This window comes from Leucoraja erinacea, chromosome 8 (genome assembly GCF_028641065.1).
Source record: "Leucoraja erinacea ecotype New England chromosome 8, Leri_hhj_1, whole genome shotgun sequence".
NCBI lineage: Eukaryota > Metazoa > Chordata > Chondrichthyes > Rajiformes > Rajidae > Leucoraja > Leucoraja erinaceus.
In genome coordinates, this window is record NC_073384.1 from 21,150,046 (window position 1) to 21,172,623 (window position 22,578).

The 22,578-nt window shown below is 45.0% G+C and overlaps 1 protein-coding gene across 1 annotated transcript in view; it reads right to left on the reverse strand.

Annotated features, from left to right (window-relative positions):
* The window catches only part of vta1 (vesicle (multivesicular body) trafficking 1), a 172,257-nt gene extending 150,193 nt beyond the window's left edge, over positions 1–22,064 (reverse strand). The window contains exon 1 of the mRNA XM_055639171.1: positions 21,893–22,064. Coding sequence (XP_055495146.1) covers positions 21,893–22,004 — 112 coding nt within the window. The 5' untranslated portion in view covers positions 22,005–22,064. The remainder of the gene's footprint in view (positions 1–21,892) is intronic.
* Between the last annotated feature and the right edge of the window lie 514 nt (positions 22,065–22,578).

The window sequence follows — 22,578 nt, forward strand, 5'->3', positions numbered from 1 at the left end:
GAGTCATGTGGGTTTATAGTGGATGTCAGTCAGAAGTCTATCCCCTGCGATGGAGATAGTGGGGTCAAGGAATGGTAGGGAAGTGTCGGAAATGGTCCAGGTGTATTTGAGTGCCGGATGGAAGTTAGTGGTAAAGCGGATGAAGTCAGTCAGTTGTGTGTGGGTGCAGGAGGTGGCACCAAAGCAATCGTCGATGTAGCAAAGGTATTGGTCGGGGATGTGGCCCTGATACGCCTCGAACAAGGATTGTTCGACATACCCAACAAAGAGGCAGGCGTAGCTGGGGCCCATGCGCGTGGTGAAGTTGCAGGTCAAGACCATTCTACCTGAAATAAACAACTAGTTCTGTTTGAGCAGTTTTCCCATGAATTGTGTCACTATCATATCGCCACATACTGTTATTCATTTGTCTAAATGCCATGTGTGTGATTTATTACTCTGGTCCCACTGGTTCCTGTTTCCCTGCCTGCTGTCCCGCACTGTTATGGTTTATGGATTGTCGTATAAATCTTGTCCATTAGTTGGAGGATGCTTGCCACTTGGAACTGGGTGACATCTCTCCACAACTGGAAGCAGAAATTATGGCAATTCTTGTCCCAGGGCAAGTTCACTCATGCAGCACAGGGACAAATTCCTGCAACATCCAACAAAGGACTGAGATGAGGAAAAATGTTTTCACCCAGAGAGTTGTGAATCTGTGGAATTCTCTGCCACAGAAGGTAGTGGAGGCCAATTCACTGGATGTTTTCAAGATTTAGCTCTTAGGGCTAACGGAATCAAGGGATATGGGGGAAAAAAAAGCAGGAACGGGATACTGATTTTGATCATATTAAATGGTGGTGCTGGCTCGAAGGGCGAAATGGCCTACGGCACCTATTTTCTATGTTTCTGTTTCTATTAGCATTGAATTGTGCACCCAGATCCTTCCCACACTCTCTCCAGGGTCTCCAGGTTTGAATTGAAACCAATGTGTCACTTTCTATTTTAAATGCGCCGGTCGTTTAACAGATGCCTTTTACATCACTGACCTGCTGGCGAAGCACTCAACATGCAGCTTGACATTCGTGACTCATTGTGAATCATTCTATCCACCATTCATCTCAGGCTGCCTGTTGTTGCAGCACATTAAATTCTGCTTACATTTCCACTCACTGACATGATCAGCAAATTCCTTGCCAAGAGGCTCCATACAGAAACTCCTATTTTGTTCTGAGGTAAAAATATAACAGCCAGTTGACTAATGTAATCTTCCCACTTACATCCTCTTTAAACACAATGAATTATGATGAGGGCTCACCTGACAGTAAGTGGCCTGCCACTGATGAGGACCAGGCCTTGGCTGTGTAAGGATACAATTTATTGGACTCCCAAAGAAGATCTGGCCTTCTCAGTAGCATAGGAACAAAAATAGCAAACACAATGAATAACGTCCACAGCACTTGGACCTTTTATGATTTAAAATATATGTTTACAGCTGTCACCTATGCAAACCTTCAGATTAGATGCTGGTGCCAATTAGTGCACATAAGCTTCAATTTTTTTTCCAGAAGGAATATGGCAGATAAAAACAATAGCTGAGAAACATTGGAGGGGTTGTTATTAAATCACCTGTTGCTGCTTCTTAATGAATTGATAGCCATTAATGTTGCATTTTGCTGTTTATTCTCTCAGTGGTAGTCTAGTGTTGATTTGCGTGTTGCCAAACTAGAATGCTGAGAGTTACAATAATACTGTAACTTCATGCTAACTAGGTTGTAACTAGGTTGTAATTCTAAATCTGCATTTAAGAAATTAATTTGGTTTACTCTGCGCAGTACAGACTCCATACAGCATGCAATAGGGTAATTTCACGAAAGGTCACTGGAGCGTAGATCCGCACCCACGTGACCGAAAATTTGAAGTGGAGTACATGCTATACTTCCGGTACATGTTAGTGAATGGGAAAACACGCACTTTCACACCCGTTAAAAACATCGAAAACGGCCAGTTTTTGAGCTGCAATTTACTGTGCCAGTCGGGGTGACCGTGAGGCACAGCCACCTAAATTTACAGTCCAAAAAAAAGATAGAAACTAAGGTAAATTCACGAGGGAGCTGAAGGTGCAAATCCAGCGGAAGTGATCAGCGGACATTTGTCGTGGAGATCAAAAAGATCCAAAATATCGGGAATTATTGCGTTTGCTCGCTGCATTTCATCAAAAGTAAGGCATTATTGACTTTTTTATCTTTATTCATTTGTTATATGAAAAGTTTTAAAAGTGAAAAATCCATCAGTAAAATTGCAAAATCGCCCATGGTTCTCAGGTGGGTTTTAACATGCAAAATGAAAATGCTTCTGAAGCTACATTTACCATTTAAATAATCGTAAACTATCAATGCGTTTTGAAATAAATGTTCCTCAGATGCAAGCTAAGGAATGTGATAAGTCAGCTGTTAGTTGGACAAAATTAGAACATTTTATTATTTGCCAAAATCAGGATTGTTGATATCATTCCATGCTGCAGGCTTGTCTGTTATTAGATGATAAAGAAATAAATAAATAAGTAGCTTGGGTGAATGTGCAGGCTTTAAACAAGAAACATTGAGAAATATATTTTGGCAAATATGCTGCGATCAAACGCGATAATTCCCGATATTTTGGATCTTTAAATCTCCACGACAAATGTCCGCTGATCACTTCCGCTGGATTTGCACCTTCAGCTCCCTCTTGAATTTACCTTAGTTTCTATCTTTTTTTTGGACTGTAAATTTAGGTAGCTGTGCCTCACGGTCACCCCGACTGGCACAGTAAATTGCAGCTCAAAAACTGGCCGTTTTTGATGTTTTTAACGGGTGTGAAAGTGCGTGTTTTCCCATTCACTAACATGTACCGGAAGTATAGCATGTACTCCACTTCAAATTTTCGGTCACGTGGGTGCGGATCTACGCTCCAGTGACCTTTCGTGAAATCACCCTATACAGAGCTACATAAAAAACACCAGTGTTACAGCTGTCAATAATGCCAGTCCTTGGGGTTTTATTTTTCTAGTTCCTTTCATATAGATGATCTGCACCAGGATGTTCCCGGAGCATAAGGGTTTAATCTGGTGCATAAGGGTTATAATGACCATGATTAAATTCACTGACTAGCAGCCAGAAATCTTATCAAAGCAGCCAAACGTATATGAATCCCATCACAGCAGCTGGAGAGTTTGAATTAAAATGAACAAAACCTGGAATTAAAGCATTGCCTCAGTGAGGGTAACCATGAAGCTACTGGACTGATGGAAAAACCCATCTGTTTCACCTTGGGAAGAGAATCTGTCATCTGTATTTGGTTCGACCTACATGTGAGTCCAGACTCAACAATGTGGTTGACTCTCAACCCCTAGTTCCGTATACTGCAGGATAAATAATCACAGCTGAGATTGCCAATGATGTCCGCAACCATGAAAGACTAAGTAAGATTTAATCTGCTAAATGCTTTCCATAATGTACTGACTCCCGCTTTCAATTTTGTTTTATCTTGTGGATGTGCACTCTTTATCCAAAACCAAAATACTTAACTATTCTCTATTTATGGACGGCTACTTTCCATAAAGACATTGTACCCTGGCCAGCTGTGAACAGGAAAAAAAAATCATCTCTTCTCCCCTGAATCTCAAAACAGCCAGACAACCAGAAGAAAAATACTGGAAAAAAAGCACCAAGAATTGCTAATGGTATGAATGTCAAATGTTCCATTCCCGACAAAAGAGTAAGGAAAGTCAATTTATGTCCTGACCGTTTCTTTCCATCTCAAAAATAAAACAAGCTACTTGCAATCTCGATTTGCCCGAGATATGAAATTGCAAGAATGCTTCTAAACTGCCTCTTCCCGAAAACAGATCATGGAAAGTCAACATCTCATGACACTTTCTTTCCAACTCAAAAATAAAACAAGCTACTTGCCATCACCTTTTGTCTGAGATATGAAATTACAAGAATAACTCTTAACTGTTTCTTTCCTAAAGGCTGAAGAGCTCCTAGAAACTCTAATATGCATTCTGTTCATCAAGGTAAAAGTGTACATAATCCTCATTGCGTGATAAAAACACAGGCAGCAATGTAAACAACTTTACAGCTATATTTTGTAAGGAGAAAGCTTATGGAGGATCTTTCTAAAATTCTGTTGTCCTCAAAGCGTCATCACCATCCTTCTTTTGTTCAAGTCACCTGCAAGCCATGACCTTACCATTGGATGTATCATAGACCCAATCGGTCACGTAAAGACATGTCACCCAAACAACTGTCCCTTCCAACTACTCAGCAATTCTTCACCTCCAACTAGCTTCCTGCTAGAGTAAACTAGATCTACAGAATGAGCAAGAAATACTCATGTTTGCCAACTCCATTCCAGAACGAATATCACATCAAATTCAGCCATCAAATTATAGTAGACCGTTGGTGCCAAGCTAAAAACCATATCTCCCAATGAGACCTCACTAGGAACATGCATGAAGCATTATATGGTCTACACCTACTAAATCTTACAACAGTGCCCTCCATAATGTTTGGGACAAAGACCCATCATTTATTTATTTGCCTCTATACTTCACAATTTGAGATTTGTAATAGGAAAAAAATCACATGTGGTTAAAGTGCACCTTGTCAGATTTTAATAAATGCCATTTTTATACATTTTGGTTTCACCACGTAGAAATTATAGCAGTGTTTATACTTAGCCCCCCCATTTCAGGGCACCATAATGTTTGGGACACAGCAATGTCATGTAAATGAAAGTAGTCATGTTTGAAATTTTATTGCATATCCTTTGCATGCAATGACTGCTTGAAGTATGCGATCCATGGACATCACCAGTTGCTGGGTGTCTTCTCTGGTGATGCTCTGCCGATATGCGATATGCCATTTATTGTCACTATACATGTACAGTGAAACTGAAAGCTGCTCGTACTCAGTGCCTACATACAATTTAGCACAAAAAACAAGAAACAGAAAAAACAAAAAACAGAAGGGAGAAGAGGGGGGGGGAAAAATAGGTGCACAATTTCTGCGGCGCTACATACATATATACAGATGGAAGTCCGTGGTGTTGGGCAGTGAAGTCAGTGCATGTGTGAATTAGAATTAATAGTAGTTATAATTCTCGGAAAGCAACTATTTCTGAGTCTATTTGTCCTGGATTTGATGCACCTATAGCGCCTTCCAGAGGGCAGCAGGTTGAACAGTCCAAACGCAGGATGGGAGCTGTCTTTGATGATCTTCTTTGCCCTGCTAAGGCAGCGGGAGATGTAGATGTCCATCAGGGAGGGGAGAGGGCAGCCAATGATCCTCTGCGCTGTCCTAGTTACCCTCTGAAGCCTCTCCCCGTCTGCCATGGTGCAGCTGCCATACCATGCTGTAATGCAGTATGTCAGCAGGCTCTCGATGGACGAGCGGTAGAAGGTCAGCAGCAGGTTAGAGTCCAGGTTGTGCTTCCTGAGGACCCTCAGGAAGTGCAGCCGCTACAATGCCAGGCCTGTATTGCAGCCATCTTTAGCTTATGCTTGTTTTGGGGCCTAGTCCCCTTCAGTTTTCTCTTCAGCATATATAAATAATGCACAATTGGGTTTAGATTGAGTGATTGACTTGGCCACTCAAGATTTTCAATTTGAAAAACTCCATTGGTGCTTTAGCAGTATGTTTGGGATCATTGTCTTGCTGTAGAATGAACCGCCGGCCAATGAGTTTTGAGGCATTTGTTTGAACTTGAGCAGATAGGATGTGTCTATACACTTCACAATTCATTATGCTACTATTATCAGCAGTTGTATCATCAATGAAGATAAGTGAGCCAGTACCTTCAGCAGCCATACATGCCCAGGGCATGACACCCCCACCACTGTGTTTCACAGATGAGGTGATATGCTTTGGATCTTGGGCAGTTCCTTCGCTCCTCCATACTTTGCTCTTGCTATCACTCTGATATAAGTTAATCTTCATCTTATCTGTCCACAAGACCTTTTTCCAGAACTGTGGCTGCTCTTTTTTTTTTTAAATATTTTTATTAGAAGCATATACATATCGCTAAGACCTCTAAGTTTTATTCTTGTTTCTCAATCTCATAATGGCTTCTTTGACTTTCATTGAAATGCGACCATTTGGGTTACGGAAATATGATTTCACAGAAACGCTCAAGGATATGTCACCAAATCTATCAACCGTATACAAGTGTATGGTAGAGAGCATACTAATTGGTTGTATCACAGCATGGTTTAGTAATTAAAGTGCTCAAGAATGAACAAGCCCACAGAAAGTGATGGATGTTGATTCGCACCATTGAAGGGATCTACAGGAAGCATCCCTCGAGGGCAGCTACTATCAAAGACTTACACCTTCTGGCATTGCACTCATCTCGCTACTACCATCAATGAGGTGGTACATGAGCATGAGAACCGTGATCTCTTGGTTCAAGAACAGCTTCTTCCCAACAACCATCAGCCTCTTGAACCACCCTGCAGGATTATAACTGTTACCCCACTTCAGTACCAAACAACTATGGACTTTGCACTGAGGTTAGACAGATCAGCCATGGACAGATCAATCACAGACTGATGAACCGATTGGCCTAATTCTACTCCTATTCCTTAGGACCTTATGACTACATATTTAGGCCTGTACTATTATGCCTTTATCCAGAATAACTGATCATTTATTGCATATTTATTTCTTGTGTCTTTGCGTTTAATGTGCCCGTAAATCTGCAGCAAGAATTTAATTGTTCCAGTCACAGTGCATATGATAATAAAACCCTCTTAAAAAAGAATCAATTAACTGAAATGGTTTAGGTTTCTTAATGTCACTGGTACCAACGTACAATGAAAAACTCTCTTTTGCATACTATCCAATCACATCGGATAATACAGGTCCACTAACGATTTTCCGGAAGCCTTATCATATTATTCGTTTTGCCAAACTCAAGTACGATAGAGTGAATGGGAAGAAACACGAGGGCAGAGGGCAGAGGGAAGAAGCATTGTACCACACCAGTTCCATAGACAAAGCCTAATGTCTGCAAAGGGCTAGAAGTGAATTGGACAGTATCTGAGCTTATGGAAAGACCATTAAGAAGTCTGGTAACAGAAGGGAAGAAGCTGTTCCTTAGTCTGGTGATGCACACTTTCAAGCTTTTGTATCTTCTGCCCCATGAGAGTAGAGAGAAGAAGAAATTACCAGGGCGGGAAAAATGATGATGTTGGCTGCTTTTCCAAGGAAGTATGAAGTGTAGATGGAGTCAGTTGTAGGGATCTGCGAGATGGACCGGGCTACATCCACAACTTCTTGAAATTTCTAACAGTCTTGGGAAGAGCTGTTCCCAAATCAACACTATGGTTGGCTTTCTATGGTGCATCTATAGAAGTTTGTAAGAGCCTTTGAAGACATGCCAAAGTTTCTCAGTCTCCCGGTGTGCCTCCTTAGCTGTTGCTTCAATGTAGTTGGTTCACAACAGATCATATGCAATATTTACACCAAGGATCTTGAAGCTCTGAACCATTTCCACTTTGGCGCCATTGATGTTGATTGGGGCATATATGTCACCATGCTACCTGCTCAATAATTACCTTTGGTAACTAATTACCTTTGGTACAGTCTGGGTATTGACTGGGATGTCATTTCCACAAAGCCCCTGACTGTTTCTGATAGAGGATTTGCAAGACTGCAAGATACTTTGAATATGTCCATTTACAAACTGCGATACATTCGAACCACAAGCCAACAATCAAAGCTTAAAAATGATAAGTTAATGCTACAGAGTTGATGGATATATAACAACACAAATGACAATGGTCTGTCAATAGTCCTAATGTAAGGTTTGGGAAAAGTAAGATTTAAACAGCTAGCAGCGTACAAGAGCCAACTAAACTGTCAATTTAAGTTGACCTTTCCTGTTTGCCATCATGGGGCACTTGCAGAGGTCAACATACGGTTAATGGTGAGCATCAACAGATAGCCAAACGTAGAAATTTCCAATCCAAACCAAGAATATTCCTCATTGCATGTATTTCTTGCACAGCTTGAAGAAAAATTCTCACATTCATGTAAATCTATTTTTGGTATTATTCAAAATGCACCTTCCTAAATCCCATAATCATTATTGTGATCACTAAATTTCCAAAGTGATACTCCACCGGGCGCAATAGAACGCAAGATCTTCTCAAACGTTGACGCGTGGTTGGTCCCTCACGTCCACCAGGAGTGACTGCGCCTGCAAGAAATCACATAGTGATAACGGGTCTCGTATACCGTTACACTGCGGATGTAGAACTGGGACTCGGCCTGTCAGAACCAAAATGTAGGCAGCTTCAGGGAGGCCACGTTGAGTTTGGCCTCGTAATCCTCATAGGCGGCAGCAGCGGATTGCATCTTCTTTCGGAATTTTCTTTCCAGGATTACACTGCTGGCCATCAGGGTCACCAGTGTAGCGGGGACCCATAGGAGTCCAGCCAAAAACCAAACGGAACACAAGTTGTGTGTATTTTATCCTGTACAATCCAGCTCCCTACTCCTCACTGGTCACAGTTGTTGCCCGGCCTTAAATACCCACTTAGGTAAAAACCCCATGATTAGCGCCTCCCACACTGAGACGCCTCCCTCCATAGCCGAGGGTTTGTTGTGGTACCGTGGGTTGCCACCAGGTGCCGCCACAACTCCTTGATATTGAGAGAAAATAATCACAACATATTGAACAAAAAAAATCAAATGGGTTCAGTCTCTAGGCAAGCATAGCAGCCGTGGATATAGACAGCAAGTAGTGCATGGGGGGTTACACGAAAAAGCTGGAGAAACTCAGCGGGTGTATGTGCTCATGAAACCCTCTTAGCTGATGCAAAACAGATGATATGCAAACATTTTTATTGATACAAACGGTACTGCAGATACGATAGAATTTTATCCCAGGAGGGAAAATGATCTGCGAACACTCATAAAAACACAAAATACATGAAACATGAAATTAAAAGTGACGAGTGGAAAGGATTGGGGATGTGCAAAGATGGGGGGGGAGGGGGTGGGGGAAGAGGAAAGAGGAGTCAGTCTCTGTCTACCCCATGACAGAAGAGGGAGGAGTTGTACAATTTGATAGCCACAGGGAAGAAGGAACTCCTGTGGCATTCTGTCCTGCAGAAACGTCCCCATGTTTTGAGAAGTGGGGGACATCCCCCCCAAGTCTTTGTGATCCCGATTTTAAAATTGCCGTTTTTAGCGCTGGATTGAGCCGCCGAAGCGTGTGGCCACCAAAAAAAATGTGTCCCCCGTCCCCTCCGTATTTTTGATAGTGAGTTCCGTTCTTGCTCCTGCATCTTGGTAGAACCAGTCAGTTGCTGAAGGTGCTCCTCAGTGTGTCATGGAGAGGGTGAGCAGTATTATCCAGGATGCTCTGCAGTTTGAGGTGCATCCTCCCCTCGCCAAGACCACCTCCCATGAATCCAACTACGCCCCCAAGACGGAGCCAGCCTTCCTGATGAGTTTATTAATCCTATTTGTGTCCACAGCCTTTGCCCTGCTGCCCCAGCACACGGCAGTGAAGAAGATGGCACTGGCTACCACCGGTTGGTAGAACATCTGCAAAATCTTACTGCAGACATTGAAGAAGTGAATCCTTCTCAAAAAGTACAGCCGCCTCTGTCCCTTCTTGTACAGAGCCTCAGCCTACCTGGACCAGTCCAGTTTACGATCCAGGTACACTCCAAGGTATTTGTACTCCCTGGTAAACTGCACATCCACACCATTGATGGAGAACAGGGGACAGGAGTGTTCCTCTCCTCCTAAGGTCCATCATTAACTCCTTAGTCTTGTCGGTGTTGAGCTGCAGGTGATTCAGCCCACACCACTCACCAAAGTCGTTGATAACACTTCTGTATTCAGCTACTCCCCTCACTGATGCAGCCCACAATTGCAGAGACATCTGAAAACATCTGCAGGTGGCAGGAGACCGAGTTATATCTGAAGTCCAAGGTGTAGATGGTGAAGAGGAAGGGAGAGTGGACTGTCCCCTGTGGGGCTCCTGCGTTGCTCACCACCATGTCCAAGTTCTGTAGCCTGTCATATTATGGTTGTCCAGTCAGGTAGTTGGTGATCCAGGACATCAATGGAGCATCCACCCGCATCTTCATCAGTTTGCTCCCGAGCAGTGCAGGCCAGATGATGTTAAAAACACTGGTGGTCAAAAAAAACAACTCTCACAATGCTTCTTTGCTTATCCAGGTGAGCACAGGAACAATGGAGCAAGTGGATGATGGCGTCTTCAACCCCCATCTTTGTTTGGTAAGTGAACTGGAGGGGGTCCAGGTAGGGTTCAGCCAGGGGTTGCAGGTGAGTGAGCACCAGCCTCTCCAGGAACTTAATGATGTGTGAAGTCAGCGCCATGGAGGAGCTGGGATGCTCCTTCTTTGGTACAGGAACCAAGCAGGATGTTTTTCACATCACATGAACCCTCTCCAGGCTCAGGCTGAAGATATGCTGATGTACTCCGCACAACTGGCTGGCACACGCCTTGAGTACCATAGCGCTGACACCATGGGGACTCGTGGCTTTGCCTGGGTGGAGACTCCTCAGCTCCTTCCGCACCTGCTCAGCCTTGATGGTCAGGCACGACAAAGAAAGGGCAGAGGAAGTGGACCAGGGGGATTGAGAGGGAGAGTCTCTCGGGGAGCAGGGGGTAGAGTGGGCAGAGGCCCCGCCATCAAATCTATTAAAAAACAGGTTTAGCTTGTTGGCCCAGTCCTGATTGCTTTCCCTCCCCAGGCCATTGGTCTTTTTGTAGCCTGTAATGCTCTTCATACCGTTCCACACATCCCTCATATTGTTCTGCTGAAGTTTCGGTTCCAGCTTCTTCCTGTAGTCGTCCTTGCTCTGTCTCAGTCTCCCCTTCGGGTCTTTCTGCACCTGTTTCACCCCCTCCCTGTCACCATGCCTGAAAGCCCTCTTCTTCTGGTTCAAAAGGCCATTATGTCACTGGTGACCCAGGGCTAGTTGTTGGGGAAACAGTCCTCAGGGACAACATTATCCACGCAGAACTTTATGTAGGCCTCCTGTGACCACCTTCTCACTGACCTTGTGGTCACAGGCAGCCTCTGGATCATTGGCTTTTACCTGGGGAGGAGGTGAACCCCGAGATTGCGATGAAAGCACTCGGGTGCTGTGTCTGGAGTCTCGCGGTGACTGTGTGGATGATTTCACTCACGTGCAGCAGTTGGTGGACAGAGGAATGAGAACAGCCACCACAATGGCATGTGAGAATTCCCTGGGCATATAGTATGGATTGAGACCCACAGCCATCAGTACAATGTCCGGGCTACACACACGCTCCTTCACTGTGGTGTGACCAGGGTTGCACCATTTGGTGTGAAGGAGAATAGCAAGCCCCCACCTTTACACTTTACACTTTCTCTGCAGTCCCTGTCCGCCCGAACAGTCTGAATGCCGTCCCCACTCGCATTAAACTCATGGATCTCATTGATGTGGGGTCACGTCTCCATGAAACACATCACACTGCTCTCAAGGTACTCCCTCTGGGTCCTCACCAGTGCAGCTAGCATCTTGTTAGACAGCGATCTCACATTCCCCATTGTGATGGAAGGCAAGTATGGCATGTACCTCCATTTCTCCGCCCATTGTTTTACTCCCGACCGGCATCCCCTGTATTCCCTCCTCAGTTCCTTGGGGATTTCTGATACAACCCTTCAGTAGATCCCGGGTGTAGACAACAAAGAGACCAGCTCCTAGTCGTTGCAGTGCAGAGCCACTGTGAACAAGTATCTCCCCAATGAGGAAAGAGATAAAACGTTTCCCCCACCACAACATGGTGCAATAAACTAACTAACCAAAACAAAATAAAATAGGAATTAAATAAGTAAAAATAAAGGAAAAGGCGATCAGCTGGAAACAGAAATCAATAATTCATAATTCAAAGATTCAAAACCAATTGCAGAGAAATGTGAACGCAGCCAAGAATATCACACAAACCAACTTGCACCCAGGCCACTCCCTCCCCCTCTCTCATCGAGCAAATAGTGTAGAAGTGTGAAAATGCACATCTCCAGATTCAGGAACAGTTTCTTCCCAGCTGTTAACAGGCAACCGAACCATCCTATCACACCTAGAGAGCCGTCCTGAACTACTATCTACCTCATTGGAGACCCTCGGACTACCTGATCGGACTTTTCTGGTTTTATCTTGCACTAAACGTTATTACCCTATCATGTATCTGTACACTGTGAATGGTTCAATTATAATCATGTACTATCTTTCCACTGACTCAAAAGCACGCAACAAAAGCTTTTCACTGTACCTCGGTACATGTGCAATAAACTAAACTAAAACTAAGCTAAATTATAATCAGTACCAAATCTCTGCCATGGCAATCATGCGACAGTAGAAGTGATGGTCTCCACAGTGAAAGAGGAAGATTTGGGATATATCCGACAGTCAACTACAGCTTGTTAACTACGGTAGATTCACTGCCCAGTCAGCCTGTTGATCAACTAAAGAGTGAATGAATCACAGGCACTTCATTGAGCTCAAGAAAAGAAAAAAGCGAGAGGAAACGCATTCTTATTTAACAATGGTGTAGTGTACTCCAGCAATTAATCTTCTGCACTCAGTATGCTGATATTCCCAGCCCCAATAATCCTATCTCACAAATCTGCAACAATTCCGATTGAGCAAGTCGTGACCACACCTCTTGGTACTGCTCATTAAGCATACACCCATTATGAATGACTTTCTATAACACCCTTTAAATATCTCGTGGGGAATAAGGCACCTTTCTAAAGACTGCAATATGATTAGTTGTATGTTGAATAAAGGTTGCAGCTCCTTGGAACTTTCACGATCCATAACACATTCCTAATAAAATATTTTTATTCTCCTTGCAGGCAACAATATTTCAACTTCTCAGCCAGAAACTTTCAACATACTTACTGTATAGAACGGAGGGTTTAGGAGAAAACACTCACTAGGATCTTTGACCCAATGTACTTAACCATCTTTCTAAAGTAAGGCAAGTCTTCACTTTACTCTCTCTAAACACATGCCAAAAGGCTGGTTGACCTTCAGATTGAAATATCATCCCCTTCTCACCCAGCGCTGAGCTAAATGTTGGCCTCCATTCATTTGGAGTCTTCGCTTACAATATATCTGCATTAGGGAATGCAAATTACAGTGGAGCAGTACCTCCTTCCCATTCCCATTCCTGCCGGTGACGGTATTATCAGCAAATTATGTAATGCAAACATGACAAAATAATCCAGAGCATCGTAACTATTGAAGCAAAGCAAAGATATCTTTGTGACTCCATTACGGGCAATTCCATTGAAATTCAAATTTTATTCAAAATGAATTCAAGGAATTTCATACAATGGATTTACACTTTTGAATGATAAAAACCTTTTAATAAAGCGATAAGGTATTATCTTTATTATAATTCTACACAAGATCAATGCAAGGTGTTCTCTACCCTCCATGTTTCCTGCCTGGCTTAATTAAAGATCCATTTTCTTACAAATTCTAGTATTAATCTACATCTAGATAAATAAGTTATTTCCCTGTCCTTTAAATGCGATGGTGCCATTGGTTGTATGAAATCACAAAGTGGAGTAAGTCACATGAAATTGGCATTTGCAATATAATGGATGCACCTCAATTCTACATCGAATCACAGATATTCAAGTTCAAGTCACATTTATTGCCACATGCACCAGTAGAATTTGACTTACCATGCAGCCATACAATCAAAAAGAGCACAATACACAATAGAACATCCACCACAGTGGAATCAATATTCTTCACTGTGGTGGAAGGCAATAACATTCAGTTAGTCCTCCTCCTTTGTTCATCCATGGTCGGGGCCATGAACCCTCCGCAGTCGCCGTTACAGACGGCCCGATGTACAGGCCCTCTCATCGGGATGTTCGAAACTCCAACGTCGGTCGAACACACTCCACAGCTTGGAGGTCCCAAAACGACCGCTTCCTACCGGAGACCGCGGCTTCACGATGTTATGGGCCGCAGGCTGGCGGTCGGAGCCCTTCTCCGGCGATCCCCGGCAAGGGAGCCCAGACTCCACGATGGAAAGTCCACGTCACACCCATGGCTAGAAGCTCCGCAGACCGCGGCCTCAGGATGTTGTAGTACGCGGGCCAATGATTAGAGCACTTCTTCTGGCGATCCCCGGCAAGGGATCGCCCAGCTCCACTATGGAAAGTCCGTGTTGCACCGGGCGGTTATTTCAACTTCAATAAAAGTAGTATCATCTGAATATAGCCTACCACTTAAACAGAGAATGGTGGACCAACTAACAAGGTTAATATAAATTAGCATAAAGTTCAGCATTATCATATTATCCATTGAATACGGTTTACAAACCCGTCATGCTGCTGCTGCAAGAAAGAATTACATTGTTCTGTTTTGGTACATATCACAAGAAAACACTCTTGAATGAATGAATGAATGAATGAATGATACTTTATTATCACATGTGACATGACACAGTGAAATTCTTGATTTTGCATACCATACACAAAGTATGCAAAGAGTCGTCACATTTTGGGTGCCGACAAAGCGGGGTCCACCAGCTACGAGATCCTCGCTTGGATGGCTGCATGACGCTCGCTGGAAGCTTCTTACTGCGGCACTCGCCAGGAGCTTCCGACGGCCCTCCTCGTTCTCTGACGGCCTTCCTCACTCCTTCCCGCTCCTCGACGACTTTCGTTCCTCATCAATGGCCCATCTAGCTATTGGTGGCTGCTCCTTTCTCACTCTTGCAACGCGGGTCCCATCAACGTCCATGGTGGGCAAGCTGGGCCAACTGGAGTGCTTGGCCTGCTCGGCGGGAACACTCTTGCTATTTTAAATCTCAGTTCATAACACCAGATCCAAATAATGTTAAATCCACAGAAGTAGATGGTCAGGTACAAAATGCTGAAGTAACTCAGAGGGACAGGTAGCATCTCTGGAGAGAAGGAATGAGTGACATTTCAGGTCGAGACACTTCTTCAGACTGATGTCAGGGGACAACAATCAACAACAATCAGTTTTATTCGTCACATTACATACAAAGTGCAAGTGAAATGAATTTGCCAGCAGCGAGAACACACTAAAAATTTAACACTAACATCCACCACAGCATTCATCACTGTGGTGGAAAGCACAAAAATTGGCCAGTCCTGCTCCATTTTCCCCCGTGGTCGGGACCTCAACCCTCCGCAGCCCTTGCTGCGGACGTCCAGATGTGCAGACAAGGTAAAAAGTCCAGGTAAGTCCTGAAACGGTGCCTCCCCCACCGGAGACCGCGGCTTCAGAGATTTAAAGTTCGCACTGCAGTCGAAGCTCCCCTCCAGGGATCCCTGGCGAGGGACCCCGCTCCTGATGGTAAGTCGCCGCCGCGCCCGCGGTAGAAGTAGGCCGCGGGCCGGAGGTGGTGACTTCTTCTTCTCCCTGGGTCCCCCACGAGGGATTCTAGGCTGCGGACGCCGCGCCGGCAGGAGCTCTGAAGACTGCGGCCTCAGGCTGCCGAGGGCCAGCGAACGGAGCCCTCCCCTCCAGCGAGCCCCGGCTAGGGCTTGCCCGCTCCACGCTGAGAGTCCACGCTGTGCCCGCCGCTGAAGCACCGGGCGCGTCTCCGGGAAAGGCCGCACCGATCCTTGCTGTTAGGCCACGGGGGGAGGCGACATGGAAAAAGGCTCCTCTCTGTGGAGGGGGCGACCGAAGCCGTTTCCCCCTTACTAGCCCACATCACCCCCCACACAAGACACACCAAGAAACATTAAAACCATACATTAAAACATACTAAAAAACAATAAAAGTAGAAAAAAAACAGACACACTGCTGACAGGGCTGCCGGCTTGCAGCGATAGAATGTAGTCGGAGACAGTAAGACTGGTGGGAGAACTGGGAAGGGGGAAGGGATGGAGGGGATGGAAGGGATAGAGAGAGAGGGAAAGCAAGAGCTATTTGAAGTTAGAGAAGTCAATGTTCATACTGCTGGGGTGTGAGTTACCCAAACAAAATATGAGGTGCTGTTCCTCCAATTTTCTGACAATGGAGGAGGCCCATGACAGAAAGGTCAGATTGGGAATGGGAGGGGGAGTTAGATTGCTGAGCAGCCAGGAGATCAGGTAGGTTAAGGCGGAGTGAGCGGAGGTGTTCAGCGAACTGATCGCCAACCCTGCGCTTGGTCTCGCTGACGTACAGAAGTTGATACCTGGAACAGTGGATACAGCAGATGAGGTTGGAAGAGGTGCAAGTAAACCTCTGCCTCACCTGGAAAGACTGTTGGGATTCTGGGATGGAGTCAAGGGGAGAGGTAAAGGGACAGGTGTTGCATCTCCTGCGATTGCAGGGGAAGTACCTGGAGAGGAGATGGTTTATGTGTGAAGGGACGTGTTGACCAGGGGGAGTAGCGGCGGGAACGGTCTCTGTGGAAAGCAGAAAGGGGTGGAGATGGGAAGATGTGGCCGGTAGTGAGATCCCGTTGGAGGTGGCAAAGTGTTGGAGGATTATATGATGTATGCGACGGTTGATACATAATATTCTTAATGCAATGCGAACAGATATTAGATAGTCTAACATTACCTCAGATGAATTGGGTTGGGATATTTTTTTCCTTTTGCATTAACATATGCTTCATCAACATTTTTCAGTTACTGAACTCTAGTATTGGTCATACTTGCTCCTAAAATCCAATCACCAAGCTACTTCATAATATTATTCAATTCAATGTTATAATTCTAGACTAGACGGGTGGCTCCATCAGGTGTGGTAGCTTCGCCAGCAGCTGTCCGTCCATTCACCCTTTTTGTTATTTTTAGTGTGACTAAAAGTATGTTTTTAAAGGTTTCTTAGTCTTTTTTATGTGGGGCATGGGGCAGGTGGGAGAAATCATTTCTCAGTCACTTCCTGGTCGGAGATGCGTCTATTCTCCGAGTCGCATCTTCACCTACCCCCCCCCCCCAGCCTACCAATTGGATTGGCGCAGCCTTTCCTGCTGGAAACCGGCCAGAGCCTCAACAGCTATGCAGCACTGAATTCCATCACGGAGCCGGACGATGCCTTACCGGGGGGAGCTTGTTGGCGCTCCGGAGTGTTAGGCCTGCTGACTTGAACACCGTGGGGCTGTGATCTTTGCTAGTAACAAGGGGCCAGTGCTCGGGCCGCGTCCTCGAATGGGCGGGATCTATGTGAACGCGTGATTTGATGCCTGCCATCCGGGGCGGGATGGGGGCAGGATCATGTGTACACGTGATAGATGTGGCCATCCGCCATCCGCTCACAGATATGCGTTCGGCCCCTATGCAGAACAAGGTCGCCAACCCCCTGCTCTAGGGGCTAGCGGAATCAAGGAATATGGGAGCAGGCACGTGTAACAGATTGTAGATGATCAGCCATTATCAGAATGAATGGCTGTGCTGGCTCGAAGGGCCAAATGGCCTCCTCCTGCACCTATTTTCTGTTTCTATAAAAAGAGCAAATACAAATAAAATCACCTCAACACAATTTCCTCACCATTAATGCTTGTCTAAACATCTCTGCTTCCATTTTTTTCTCATTATGAACCTCCTAAAACCTACCTCTGACAAAAAATGTGCCATTTTTCTTAAATCAAGTATTTCCTTGTGTAACTACCAAATTTTCTCTGACCATTCATTTCCGCTTGACATTTCAAATGCACCTAACAAGTTATCAGTTTTAAGCAATATTGCACCAAAACAAAACATGAGGGTAATGAGTTATTAGGTATTTCTTAAAATCTAGAGATATATCACTGCCTGTGCAATTAACCAATTACCATAGATTAACCTACTGAACTGATTTCAATGTGAGCCTCAGCACAGTTAGTGGTGTTTTAAAAAAAGCAAACCAGTCGATAAAGTAACATTGATACACTGACTTAAGAAATAGAAGTTGACCATTTCGCTTTGCAAGTCCACTCTGGCATTCAACAATAGCCTGGTCAATCTTTACAGCCTGTTAACTAATCTTCAACCTAATCACCAGCTGTTTCTCATTCACTAGGTGCTCCTACTCAGTAATTTCCAGCATTTTTTTATTCTCTCCCTATATCTGACTTGCTAAGATGCAAAAAATTAGTTTCATTGAGAAGTCCTTTTATTGTTCTAAATTCTGATGAAAATAGGCCCAATCTACTGAATTTCTCTTCATGCAGCAAATTTACAATCCAAGAAACCAGTCTAGCGACCTTTCACTTCACTCCCTCCAAATCAAGTACATTCTTTTGTGCACGGAATGCAGATTATGGAATCTGGAGAAAAAACATTTCAGGTTGGGACCCATGATTCTTTCATATGGTAGGCCTAAATTGAATACAACGTCTCGTTGAGATATTTTATCATGTTTATTAATGGACTCAAATTCTCCAGAATGAATGATTGACTTACCATTTGCATTCCTATTTGCTTACTACCCGATTTGTTAGTTTTTAATGAACTGCGTACAACACCCAGGACCGTTTGAACATTAGAGCAGAACAGTAGCACAGTGTAGAGTTGCTGCTTTACAGTGCCAGAGACCCAGGTTCAATCCCAACTATGGGTGTTGTCTCTGCAGACCTTATACGTTCTCCCTGGGACCGCATGAGTTTTCTCTGGGTTATCAGGTTTCCTCACACATTACAAAGACATCAAGGTTTGCAGGTTAATTGGCTTCTGCAAAATTGCCCCTAGCATGTAGGATGCAATACTAGAATAACATAGAACTAGTTGAACAGCGTAGAATAGGTGGGCCAAAGAAGCTGTTTCCACGCTGTATCTCTAAACTAAAAATGTGGCTATATTAGTAGCGTTTACCATTAAAAACAAACACTGTTTTTCTGGTTTGTGCGCCAAGCTTCTCAGCATCACATTTTTTTTCCATGACTGTTGTCAAGGGCCGTATTAAATTCAGCCAACCTTTCCCTTTGTATTTTTCATATTCTATTATAATTCTCACCAGATTACTCCCATAATCAGCAATGCTGTGCCTTATAAATGCCTTGCACCTCCTTTGCTTAAACATATTTTCCCCAATTCTTAACAATTCCTTTCACAACATTATCTGCTTAATGCTTTATTCTAACACTCTCATTAACTTCATGATGGCCAAGATCATTTAGGGTTAAGATTTCTTTTCACATGAAAACAGTGGATATTAAACTATGTGACATAAGGGGTGACATTGAAACAGGACATGTGGAGTCAGTATGGATAGAACTAAGGAATTGTAAGGGTAAAAAGACCCCAATGGGACTAATCTACAGGCCCCTGAACAGTAGCCTGCACATAGGGCGTTGAATCAGGAGTTAAAATTAGCATGTAGCAAAAGTAATCTTCTTCTTGCGTATGGCGTGCACAGCCTAAAGTTGTAGGCCAACTTGTCTATTTGATCTTATTTGATTGTGCATGCCAGGTTGATTGCATTCGTCGAAACAGGGCGGACCACATGAAGGTTGCAATCTCCCACCCCAGCAAAAGTAATGCTGTGGTTGTCATGGGAGATTTCAACAGATTTGAGTCAGCATGGATTTACGAAGGGGAAATTATGCTTGACTAATCTTCTGGAATTTTTTGAGGGTGTAACTAGGAAAATGGACAAGGGAGAACCAGTTGATGTAGTGTACCTGGACTTTCAGAAAGCATTTGATAAGGTCCCACATAAGAGATTAGTGGGCAAAATTAGGGCACATGGTATTGGAGGTAGAGTGCTGACATGGATAGAGAAGTGGTTGGCAGACAGGAAACAAAGAGTGGGGATTAACGAGTCCCTTTCAGAATGGCAGGCAGTAACTATTGGGGTACCGCAAGGCTCGGTGCTGGGACCGCAGCTATTTACAATAAACATCAATGATCTGGATGAAGGGATTCAAAGTAACATTAGCAAATTTGCAGATGACACAAAGCTGGGTGGCAGTGTGAACTGTGAGGAGGATGCTATGAGAATGCAGGGTGACTTGGACAGGTTGGGGGAGTAGGCAGATGCATGGCAGATTGAGTTTAACGCGGATAAATGTGAGGTTATCCACATTGGTAGCAAAAACAGGAAGGCAGATTACTATCTAAATGGCGTCAAGTTGGGAAAAGGGGAAGTACAACAGGATCTGGGGGTCCTTGTACATCAGTCTATGAAAGTAAGCATGCAGGTACAGCAGGCACTGAAGAAAGCGAATGGCATGTTGGCCTTTATAACAAAAGAAATCGAATATAGGAGCAAAGAGATCCTTCTGCAGTTGTGGAGCCCTAGTGAGACGACACCTGGAGTATTGTGTGCAGTTTTGGTCCCCTAATTTGAGGAAGGACATTCTTGCTATTGAGGGAGTGCAGTGTAGGTTTACAAGTTTAATTCCCGGGATGGAAGGACTGTCATATGCTGAGAGAATGGAGCAACTGGGCTTATACACTCTGGAGATTAGAAGGATGAGAGGATATCTCATTGAAACATATAAGATTGTTAAGGGTTTGGACATGCTAGAGGCAGTAAACATGTTCCCGATGTTGGGGGAGTCCAGAACCAGGGGCCACAGTTTTAGAATAAGGAGTAAGCCATTTAGAACAGCGATGAGGAAACACTTTGTCTCACAAAGAGTGGTGATTCTGCTCAGACAGGAAGGCTCTGCAGAGGGTAGTGAGGGGAGCAGAGAGGATCATTGGCGTCTCCCTACCCTCGGTACAAGAACTGTTCCAGAGCCGCTGTCTGAAACAAGCACTAAGAATAGCTAAGGACAAACTGCACCCCCTCCACACACATCTGGATCTCCTGCCATCTGGCGAGAGATACCGTAGCATCAAAGCCCGGACAACCAGACTGCTAAACAGCTTCCTGCCACAGGCTGTGAGGCTGCTAAACAGTCACTCCACCTGATTCTGCTGTTTTTGCACTGACAATTTAATAACTCTGGCACTGGCCACTCAAATCAGCTGCCCTGGACATTATAATGACTGTTTTTACTGTATTTTAATGTTGCTGTTTTACCTGCTTTTAACTATTTGTACTGTTTCATCAGGGACTGGATTGTTTTTATTTATGTGTGAAATGTTTAAGTTTTATGTGCGATGCTCCGGTATTTGCTGGGAATTGTCTTCTCATTTTGCACTGTACAATTGTTGCTTTGCAAGATGACAATAAAGGTTGATTGATTGATTGAGTGTGGCATTCTCTGCCTCAGATAGTGGTGGAGGCAGGTTCTCTGGATGCTTTCAAGAGAGAGCTATAAAGGTCTCTTAAAAATAGCAGAGTCAGGGGATATGGGGAGAAGACAGGAACGGGGTACTGATTGGGGATGGGCCATGTTCACATTGAATGGCGGTGCTGGCTCGAAGGGCCTAATCCTGCACCTATTGCCTATTGTTTATGTATTGAATTATTTAAAAGTTAAATATTATTTGAATATGATTTCCCAATCTAGAGTCACATTCACACATCACAGAACCAGGCACCTCGGCCCAACTCGTCCATGCGACCAAGATGCCTATGTAAGCTAATCCTATTTGCCCACATTTACTATCTCACACAACTTAACCTTGATGGCTTATATTTAACGACTGGTTTCAGGTTCAATAAAGTCGTTTTATATGAAATCTTCGCATTTGTGATCATTCTTCTCCAAGCAACCACCCAGAGGCAGACCATCCACCCCTGACCAGCAACACCCTCACCTACCACACCCTCCCTGTCCAAGTCCAGCCATTCAGCCGCCCCGCGTGTACGCGCACTCTGTACACCACCCCCCATCTCTCCATCCGCTCTCCCCCAGACATGACAATCCGCATCCACACACAGATTGGGGGAGACGAGGGCAGGAGGGTGGTTACTGTTAGGCCCCGACGTTGTGGGAGAAAAAGCTGCAGGAGCAGGAGGGAGACGCCCCCATCCATGCTCGCACTTACAGAAGTAGGCCACCACCGGGTCGCGCTTCTCATGCTCCTGGGCGGTACGCATATGATGCTGTATTAGCTTGAACTGCTGAGGCAGAGGCGGCAACACCTGATCCGACGCCATGACTTCGTTACCAGGGCTCTGAGCAACCCAGCAACCGCTTCCGGGAGCAGAGGGCCGCCTCCTACCGCAGCCGTAGCGACAGCGCCGCCGCCGCCTGGAGGAGCTCACTGCGACCCAGAGACACCTGACAGCCTAAGCTAAGATCTTTGCTGACAACAGCGCTGGGTGTGGAGGAGGAATCGCGACAGCGCCGCCGCCACCCGGAGGAGCTCACTGCGACCCAGGGGCGCGGACAGCGACAGCGCTGGGTGTGGAGGAGGAATCGCGACAGCGCCGCCGCCACCCGGAGGAGCTCACTGCGACCCAGGGGCGCGGACAGCGACAGCGCTGGGTGTGGAGGAGGAATAGCGACAGCGCCGCCTCCGCCCGGAGGAGCTCACTGCGACCCAGGGGCGCGGACAGCGACAGCGCTGGGTGTGGAGGAGGGACAACAACTTCGCTGCCAGCAGGCAAAGCACCTCTGCCGCCGGGGAGCTCAAGCGCCATCTGCAGGAACGGAAGGTCAGCTCCACCATCGACACAGCCACCTTCAGCAATGGAGAATAACACCAAGACGACTCAAGAAAATAGGAGC